General features: G+C 46.8%; 1 protein-coding gene across 1 annotated transcript; it reads left to right on the forward strand.

The window, feature by feature from the left end:
- Positions 1-89: 89 nt before the first annotated feature.
- Positions 90-4995, forward strand: med13a (mediator complex subunit 13a; the record flags this gene model as incomplete). Its single annotated transcript, XM_067257341.1, is given in 8 exon segments — positions 90-313; positions 624-766; positions 889-1047; positions 2007-2195; positions 2405-2556; positions 2737-2901; positions 3560-3660; positions 3872-4995. Coding segments are annotated over 8 exon segments (1266 nt in total), but the record flags the coding sequence as incomplete, so codon positions are not given.
- Between the last annotated feature and the right edge of the window lie 5672 nt (positions 4996-10667).

Below are 10667 nucleotides of genomic sequence, written 5' to 3' on the forward strand. Positions count from 1 at the left end.
CCATGTCTCATTGTAACATGCTGTGGGCCAGTACTAGATAAAGGTACATTCCACCCAACTTGACCCTCTGACCTCTGTTTTCCCCCCAGCGACCGGAATGCCCGCGCCTGTACACCCCCCCCTTCATCCTGGCGCCGGTCAAGGACAAGCAGGCAGAGCTTGGGGAGACGTTCGGCGAGGCGGCCCAGAAGTACAACGTGCTCTTCGTGGGCTACTGCCTGTCACATGACCAGCGCTGGCTCCTGGCCACCTGCACGGACCTGTACGGCGAGCTGCTGGAGACCTGCATCATCAGCATCGACGTGCCCAACAGGTGGGTCTGCCCCCCCTCCTCCTCACCCACCCCCCCTCCTCCTCACCCTTTCGTCTCCAGTCTGCCGGAATGTGTCTAATGGCAGACTCGAGCGGCTCGCAGTTTTGATCAAACGCTGGGTTTGTTGTGACTTGAGCGGGGGACATGCAGGTAACCATGACGATAGACAAAACAGTAGTAAACACCGAGAGATAAGTGGTTCGTTGTTCCTCCTACATGTATGGCATTCGAGCTTGAGCTCGTCACAGATGCTCAATCGCTGTTGTTTAGTGTGTGACCATGTGTGTGTGTGTGTGTTCTTCTCACCCAGGGCGCGGAGGAAAAAAGGCTCCGCACGGCGACTGGGCTTGCAGAAGCTGTGGGATTGGTGCTTAGGGCTGGTGCAGATGACATCGGTGCCGTGGAGGGTGGTGATAGGCCGACTGGGCCGAATGGGACATGGGGAGTTGAAAGGTAAAGGCGTGAATTCACCCAGGCGGTTTTACACCGACCGCGATTTATCATTCGTTGTGTTGGAGATGCTGTTGGACACGAAAACACTGACGTCACTGTTCCTTGCGCGTTCCGTGTTCCAGACTGGAGTATTCTGCTGAGCAGGAGGAACCTGCAGTCCCTCAGCCGCCGCCTCAAAGAGATGTGTCGCATGTGCGGCATCTCCGCCTCCGACACTCCCAGCATCCTCAGCGCATGTCTGGTCGCCATGGAGCCCCAGGGCTCCTTTGTCATCATGCCAGGTAGTTTGTCTTCCTTTGAGTGTGCGCGCGAGTGCGCGTGTCGCTGCTGTAAACACACTCAAAATATCTTTCCCATCTGTACAATAATAACTTGCAGCCTCCTCCTCCTATGACGGTGCACCACAGGGAGTGCCGGTTCTGACGTGTGTGTGTGTGTGTGATGGATGGCGGTGGCTATCATAACGCATGTCCCACCTTCATCCCGCTCAGATGGATGGCTCCAGGAACCGTGTTCCTGGCGCTCATAAAGCACAGGTTCCGAGCCTCCCATCGATTTTTGTCTTGATGTGATGGAGCGCCTGATCGATGGGGGTTTATTTTGGGTGGTGACAGGGCTGGAGCTGCGTGGCGTAGGCCCCTGGGCTGGGAGGAGGCCCTGGGCTGTCAGGAGGCCCTGGGCTGGGAGGAGGTCCTGGGCTGGGAGGAGGCCCTGGGCTGGGAGGAGGCCCTGGGCTGGGAGGAGGCCCACCACTGAGGCCTCCTCCCAGCAGCCCTCTGGTCCACGGAGATCAGCCCCATCTGCCGGTCTGATCTGGAGAACCGAGTGGAGGGTTGGCCTGCCTCCCGAACACACGTTTAATACAGATTTACAGATAAAGTGTTTTATGGAGATAATGGATGGCTCCGTTTGAAAGAGGGGGGATTTACACCAGTCAGCACTCGGCGGACAATGTGAACGTTGTTCATAAGGGGACTAATGGATTGTTAGGACGTGCCAATTACAGCCGCTGACTGTGTGTGTGTGTGTGTGTGTGTGTGTGTGTGTGTGTGTGTGTGTGTGTGTGCTGAATGCACATAATGCATCGGGATGTGAATGTATGCACTGACCAGACTCTCTCTCTCTTTTTCGCCTCTCTCCCTCTGTCTTTCTTTCTCTCTCTCTGTCTCCCTCTCTTTCGCCCTCTCTCTCTCCCTCTCTTTTGCCCCCTCTCTGTCTCTCTCTCTTTCTCTCTCTGCAGACTCGGTGTCGACGGGCTCGGTGTTTGGCCGCAGCACCACCCTGAACATGCAGACGTCCCAGCTGAGCACGCCGCAGGACACGTCCTGCACCCACATCCTGGTGTTCCCCACCTCCGCCTTCGTGCAGGTGGCCAGCTCCAACTACACTACTGACACCAACATCGACATCGCCTTCAACGCCACCACGGGTGAGTCACCTCCTGCCACCCCCCCACCCCCCCCCTTCATCCTTCCCATCTGGACAGGGTAGGAGTCACATCACACCCGCAGCAGGGGAGAAGAGCCATGTCCTCACGGAAAAATCCCAAAATGAGAACAAAACTGTACAGACGTTTGGGTTTTTTTACTTAACACTTGTCACTCACGTTATAATTTTTTTTTGGGGGGGGGTCTCCAGAATCGGGGGAGGTCATGGGCATCTTCGACCTGCTGGACCAGGAGAATGACCTTGTAGACCCAGACATCATCAATATCCTGCCAGCCTCGCCCACCACCTCGCCAGTCCACTCCCCAGGCTCCCAGTACCACCACGGAGGAGACGGCAGCAAGGTACACACACACACACACAGACACACACACGGAAACCTTTAAAATCAGGAGACGCAGCAAACAGACTGAACTCAAGTCTAAAGACCCTGACACCTTCTCTTCAGTCAGAAATAAGCAAGGATTATATCTGCTGTCTGCTTCCCCCATCTAACACCCCCCCCCCCCCCTCCTGCGTTGTAGGGCCAGAGTGCAGACAGGATGGAGACCCACGAGGAGACCCCTAACATCCTGCAGCAGCCCCTGGCCCTGGGCTACTTTGTGTCCACAGCCAAAGCCGGCCCACTGCCTGACTGGTTCTGGTCAGCCTGCCCTCAAGCCCAGAACCAGTGTCCCCTTTTCCTTAAGGTACCGTGGTGTTTACCTTCTCCAGCTGACTTAACTCTGGAGGCATATTTTGTGCACGGTCAACTGTGCCTTTAACATTGTATCGGTCAAATATGGTTGGATCTGTCTTGTTTAGTCATGCGGTTATGTTTACATGATCGAAATTGCCCTGAATCTCTTTTTAAATATGGACGTATGGATGTCATTCTGTCTGTCTTGTCGGTTTGCCTGCCTGCCTGTCTATCCGTGATTGCCTGTCTGCCTGCTTGTCTGTCTATCTGTGTTTGCCTGCCTGCCTTCCTGTCTGCCTTCCTGTCTGCCTGCCTGCCTGTCTGTGTGTCTGTCCTTCCTACCTGGGCTCACATGTGAAGACTGTTCTCCACACTCCTCCATTATTGATTCACTCTCCAGCAAAGGAAAGCGTTGAATAATTAACATCCAGTGGTGGTTTAGAGGTGTGTGTGCATGCGTGTGTGTGTGTCTGCTCACGTGTGTGCTGGCAGGGCCGACCCTGACTAAAACCGGCGGTAGATACGCCGTCACAGAGATAAATGACGCTTTCCCCCCCCCCCCCTTCCGATGTATTCCCCTTAGCCAGGGTTTATTGGCTGATCACTGTTCTGGCCCCGCTGTGAGAATGTCCGGAGCTTGACAATGATCCTTCTCCTCCTCTGCCCAGGCCTCTTTGCACCTCCACGTGTCTTCAGTGCAATCAGACGAACTGCTGCACAGCAAACACTCCCACCCCCTCGACTCCAATCAGACCTCAGACGTACTCAGGTAAACACACCCACGACTCCTCAGATTGGAGGGGGGCCCCCCGGTCGGTTGCCCCCCTCGCCCCCCACCTATTCAGCTGTTTTTGAAAAGCGTGTTAACGGCCCACTTCATCTCATGGTCCGGGGGGGGGGGTCCCAGAGCCCGCGTCTCTCTCTCTCTCTGTGTGCGTGTGAGTAAACGCGCGTCCCTTTCCGCTGTCTCCCGTCTGCAGATTCGTGCTGGAGCAGTACAACGCCCTCTCCTGGCTGACGTGCGACCCGGCCACCCAGGACCGACGCTCCTGCCTGCCCATCCACTTCGTGGTGCTCAACCAGATGTACAACTTCATCATGAACATGTTGTAACAGCCAGTCTGAGCGGAGGGAGGAGGAGGCGAGGGCGGAGGACACCGGAGAAGGGGACGCTCCTGAGGGACTCCAGCTCGACGGTCAGAAGACGACCACGGGGACGGGACCTCGGCGTGGGATGGCAGTGGATCCCAGGGCCTGCTGTAATCGGACCAGCTCAGCCAACTCCTGCCACTGTGACACACACACACACACACATACATGTACAGGGAGAGGATTGAATCCTGTATTGGAAATAATAGAAGCCAATGAGAGAGAGAGCGATAGACAAGTCCCCAGCCGCCATTGTGTATGCAATGTTGACAGTCATTGGCCAGTACGTGTGGGGAAACAAGTCTGAAGTATTGGAAGAGAAGGGACATCTGTGCCCCCGCCGCCACCCCCCTCCCCCCTCCCCTCTCCCCCCTCCAAGAATGGATCCTTTTAAGACCTGAAATTCCCTTTTAATCATTTGGATGACATTGTATCCAAATGAAATGCCTGCATCTATCTATTTATTGTAAGTTTTTAAATGTATAATTTGTCTTATTTCTTAACCTCTTTTATATATGAAAAAATCAAGAAGGTTTATATCGCCTTCCTGCTTTAAAGCAATTGGTCTAAGATATATGTAATCGTCTTAATAAAAAAACCAACAAAAAATCCCAGAAACATGAATAAAGTCGCAGTAGGTTGCTTTTAGAGTATTATTTTTTGTAATGGGGACAGAATATTTGTATTGTTACAATGTACAGAAGAAGTAGAGGGAGAATTATGTCCATGCCTTTGCGCCTGGAAGACTTACAGCTAAGCTGTAGCTGCAGAGGACTTGTACAGCAATGAAGTTCACTGTGTTCAAATAAAGAGGTACATTGTCGTATATAGTATTTTATACCACACATTTAGACACAAAAACCAAACGGCAATATATATAAATATATATGAATGCCGTGCCAGCGATGGGTGGTGCGGCTTCTGTTTTAGGAATAAAGTGCGTCAACTCAATTGATTCTTCTGTGCTTGTGTTTATTACTGGGGGAGGGGATTGTGATGTGCAATTAGACAAGGACACCAATAATAAAGCGAGAGGACTATTGGCATGTCTTGGATGTAGCGCACCTCAGGTTTGATTCTCTAGTTCCAGAAAGATAAGACCATTAGACAGAGAACAGTTTTTATATGTAAGTGGAAGAAATGCTGTGTCCTTTGTAGCACATCCTTAATATACCTCTCCTTGATCTCAAACTCCTAATTAACTCATAGGTTTGGCTCCTGTGGCAACCTTTTTGGAGTGGTTACGGATGCATTAAGACCAACCCCATTTTACTTTTGCGTGAAAGTAAATGTGTGGTGTAAATTAACTAAACTTGTTATGGATGGATGCCCACTGGATCTGGGGTGTTTGTGCGCAGAGGAAGATCAGTGATCTGAATCTTCGCCTGTTCAGAATGAAACTTCTTAAACAATCAGAAATCCGATGTCTTTTTTCTTGCATACTGCCGACTGGTCTTGGCTTATTTCTACATGCAATTGAAATATTTGAGCATCAACATGTATGTGGTCCTCTTTTGGGTGTAGATACATACAGAAATATAATAAAAATCTGAAAATTAATATTCAGTTGGATGTCTAGTGCCATTTTATTAAATAGTTTTGAAAATGGTGATTCGTGGTCCACAATATTCAAATAAATGGAATTTAAATATACAGTAGATTACAGTGCAAATGGCTTAATATAACGGCCACAAGGTCCTCCATCCTTGCAGGAAGTTTGTAGTAGAGTAGTTAAAACAATGTATTTGCCTGCCATATCCCACATACTTTAGAGAGCTATTTATGGGATTTAGTGCATTTAGAATTGAATTATGCCTGAATTGTGTTCAAATTGTGTTAAAAAAAAATGGGTGCCAGTTATTCATAACTGTGCTTATACATAACAAAGATGTGTTTAGCTAAATCCACGGGATGGCTTTAGTTCCTTAAAGATTGACTTTACAAATGTTAAAACGTGTGTACTCAAAAGTCCTAATAATGCCGATAGGAAGTCCGTGTGAAATAAGTCCTGGTTTTTGACCTAGTAATCTCACCATGATTTGTTGTCACTTGCAAGTCATCGATGAGGATGAGCCTTTTGTTTAGCTGTCAGAACCTGCCAAACGCATTAGCGGGCTAAATGCATCAGTACACGCGGAGAACTTGCAGTAGGGAGGACAAACCCGTTTGAGCGTTTTTCCTGAAATACGTTTTAATAGTTATTCCTGGGGAAATTATGGAATTAAATTACATATTAACTATACTGAAATACGTGTGCACAATAATATCAACAATATTTGCTCAATTTAGACGTTTTTAAAGGTTTTTAATTTTACCTCGAAGCTACTTCCGTTAATCAGCTGTTTGTGAAAAAGAGGCTAGTTTTACGACAGTGACTTTGGATGTAGCCTACTTTAACATGCTAGCTGATTAGCCAGTACGAGTGAGATATGTAAACAGCTACGTTAACAAACATCTTGTTTGTAAAATATGTAGTCTTAAATACGATGGGAACACATCACATAAACAACTCTAAAACGTCCGACACGCCAAATGTTGTCATTTTTTGACAAGCGTCCCTGAAGCTCAAATTCCGAGTCAGAGTTCCATGAAGCTTTTCATTGCAGTGAATGGGGTGGAGAAGCGTTTCTTCTCTTATCTGTACTCTTGTATTGTCCAGTCGATTTATAATAACATGTTATCAAAAGTGGACCTCTAAATTACTTTTTGTTGTCTTTATTCAAATGAATGTAATTTTAATTAAGTTATTCCATTGAAACATAATACATGTAATATAATAATGACACGACTTAAATTTGTTCAAGAACAACAATGTTTAATATGCATATTTAATAGGAAACCTAACTCATTTTCCAGAGGGAATCAAAAAACCAGTTAACCCATTTTAGCCAATATGGGATACTGGAAAATTATTCCCCGACCCCTAGCAAAAAGGCGATCGAGCAAGCTCCTGGAAAATGTGTAGCTAATTGAAGGCACGTTCATCTGAAAAAGAGAGAGAAAAAAGTGCACATTTGTAACATACTTATTGACAATAAGTTACTTATAAACATATTTATGAAAACTTCATTTTACTATACAACCTCACTGCAAACGGAATGTGCTGCTACTGTTTCATTTTCTCTTCATACCTGAAATTAGAAATACATAAATTATTAAATATCAATATCAAACCTGATCAACAGCCTTACTAGAGTAAAACTGCCAATATTTAGCTATATAAACATCCTATAAGAGATAAGAATATATGCAGAGGGAACTATTTACATCAGAAATCTTACATGAAAGAAAAAGATTATATTAGATACACAATAGTTACAAATAATTATACAGCTATCTTCAACCTAAAAGAAAAGATTAATATTAGAAGATACACAATAACTACAAATTATAGCCAATGCCCTACTCTACACTGTTGGCTTTTAAAGCCCGCTCAACAGTCTAACTGCCAATGCCCTACTCTATACTGTTGGCTTTTAAATCCCGCTCAACAGTCTGCCAATGCCCTACTCTATACTGTTGGCTTTTAAATCCCGCTCAACAGTCTGCCAATGCCCTACTCTATACTGCTGGCTTTTAAATCCCGCTCAACAGTCTGCCAATGCCCTACTCTATACTGTTGGCTTTTAAATCCCGCTCAACAGCCTTGCTTTACAACCTATGTAAATCTGACTTCATGATTTAAATAATCATCTAAAAGAGGACATTCGTAAACCCCCTCCTCTTCGTCCTCACCCTCGTACTCTACAACAAGTAAACTACCTGTGCTACAGCCCACTACTCTACCTGGATACCAGCACTCCAACCCATCATCACTATCTATGTACATGTGCTTTATTTTCCTGCCTATCATGTCTGCAGCACTGACAGACAACAACTCCACATACCCCTCCTGAAAATCGGACCATAAATCAAACCACCACAGTCTCTTTTCCCCATCATATCTTACATGGGAAATGGTCTTACCATTTACCTCCTTTTCCCCTATAACTGTGGCTCTGTACCAGACTTTAGTCCCATCTTCATCAAACCCATGTCTGATGATTTTACCAAGGAGCTGGTCTGCCGACTGCACATCAGGTACTATGACCTTTGAGAGCCCCCCCCTCTTCCTACCTGAATCCCGAACAAGTGCCTGCTGCTTCTCAGCAAGGCGTATAAATTCAGCCTTTGCCTCTGCAAAAACATGTGCTGATGCACACCCATACTGCCTATCCTCAGTGTCCTCCAACTCTAGAGGTGCCTGAACTACACTCCTAAGATTCCTAGTGAGAGTCTCTAAAGGCAATCTTCTCCTGTCCTTACTTAGATTGAAGACACCATTCTCATTTTTCATCCCTAGTACCACCCGTCTAAACCTCAACTGTGCTGATACAGCTAACAGTTTGGATCTCTCACCTAAACTCTCTAGTTGCTCATCTATTTCATCTAAAGTTGTCCACAAGCCCCCATACTTACCGATCTCCAATGTCAGCTTTTGCTTTGTGGCAACATCCCTAACTTCCCTCTCTCTCTCTTTGACCCTAGACGCCTGCAAAATTCTAAGTCTCTCATCCCTAATGGCTTGAGCACGCTCACAGAAAACGGCTCTCTGTTCTTGCACTGATGCTCTAGCTACAGACAACACCTGTGCTTTCCTGTCTCTATCTAACCCTGACAGCCATTCCCAAGACCGATTCTGCTTGAAAAGCATCATGCCCTCTAGTGTGTTGACCTTTGCCCTAGCTTTCTCTCGAAGAAGCCTATCAAAAACCCCAAAGTCGCGCTCACAACTGACATTGGTTTTAGGTGCTGAGGCAAGTTGGGCAACCAATTCCTCAGACACATCTGCATAGCGTCCATGCACTAAGTGGTCCGCTAGCATGCTGCTACACACCTTAACCAGGCTGGCTAAAACTATCTCGACAGCCTGCACTGTCAAACCATCAAAATCTATGTCAGTCTTTCTAGTCAAACACTTTAAAACAGGACTATCATGAACAGCTATGTCCTCAAAGAGAGTCACTTCCCCTGTAAGAAGTGAAGCTCCATCCACCTGCCACTCTCTAAGCTTTCTGACAAGCTCCTGATACCTGCCATTCATTACCAGCACATTTTCCTTCCTAGAAAGTGCCTCCCACACAGGATCAACAACTAACTTCCCTACAAGCCCCAAGGCCCGACAACCTGCAAGGAAATGAGGAACATTAAGATCCTCATACACAGCCTCTACTAACCTATTGGCACTTCTATTGGCACAAGAGAAATCCAAAATATCCCTACTCAAAAAATACAAACCTGCTGAGTTGTAAAAGGTGACATTTGCCCTGTTTCCCTTAAAAGGAGCAAGGGGAACGAAATCCGTTCCGTTCCTGTCCATCAAAAATGTTCGAAATTGAACCGGCTTGCCACTCTTTTCACAGCCACGCTCTTGAATGAGCTTACACACTATTCTCAAAAGGTGTACAGCTCCGCTTTCACCACAACTCTTCTGGAAACCGGGGTGCCTAGAGCTTCCAATCTCTGCACTGCCAAAAACCATGTCTTCCCAGGTAGACAAGGCAGTGTTTGCTTGATGGGCCAGACCATCAATGAGATGCAAACCACAGAACAGCTCATTCACCACACAGAGTCTTGCTTTCTCTACCTCACTGCACTGATCAAAGTCCTCAACTATGTCAGGCAGGATACTGGCTCTGTACTGAGCTAGTATTTCATTGAACCTCTTCTCTGTGCTAGCCCTGTCACTCATCAGGTTCTTAATTTTGGAGAAAATGTCTTTCTCACAAAAATCACTAACTTCTTCACCACCACTGCTAACAACATCATGAATCATCTCCCGCACAGTATCAAACGTGCACTGGGCAGAACCGGATGCTTGTTCTCTCACACCTAAATGGAGTCTGGTACCATCCTTTAAAAAGATGCCTGCAGTGCCATATTTGTGTCCAAACTTACTTGTTGCATCTGTGCAAAGGGTCAAGTTATTCTCTGACAACAGAGTACTTTGCAGATGCTGTAACGACACCTGTCTTGCTTCCAACACCATATATTTACAAAAAGACTGGCTAGGAAGCCTTCCTATCTTGGACCTGCCAAGCTTCTGCAACACAACTTTCACAACTTCAGATGCTTTGGTGGAACTCACCCCCATAGTTGTGATCAAATCCATGTACACCTCCCTAACAACATCTGAATACCTACCATGCTCAAAAGTGGGGACCTGCCCTTGTATAAACCTGTCTAGTTCCTCCTATGCGGCAGCATGTTCCCCTTTCCAAAACTGCACTTGCTCATTTAAACTCTGAACCTGCTCTACTAAACTAGACGCTCTACCACTTACCTGATCGGTCTTTCTTTTTAAATAATTAGAACGCAGAGTCTCCCTCCTTTTCTCAATTTTCATTTGTGATAGTCCCTGACTCAGACCTACTAACCTTTCTTCTAACTCTTCCTTGGCCACTTCCAACACACTGTTCTGAAGCCTAAGGCTCTCAGCCTCCTGCTCTTTCAGTGCTAGCCTATCTTCCCTCCTCTTCAACTTCTTCTTAACCAGTGATCTGGAGCTATGGTTATCTGAGAACCTCTGACTGCACTTGTCTAGCTTACACTGCAAGCTGCTGATCTTAACCTCAGCCTCATACAGCT

This window comes from Osmerus mordax, chromosome 19, assembly GCF_038355195.1.
Source record: "Osmerus mordax isolate fOsmMor3 chromosome 19, fOsmMor3.pri, whole genome shotgun sequence".
Lineage (NCBI taxonomy): Eukaryota > Metazoa > Chordata > Actinopteri > Osmeriformes > Osmeridae > Osmerus > Osmerus mordax.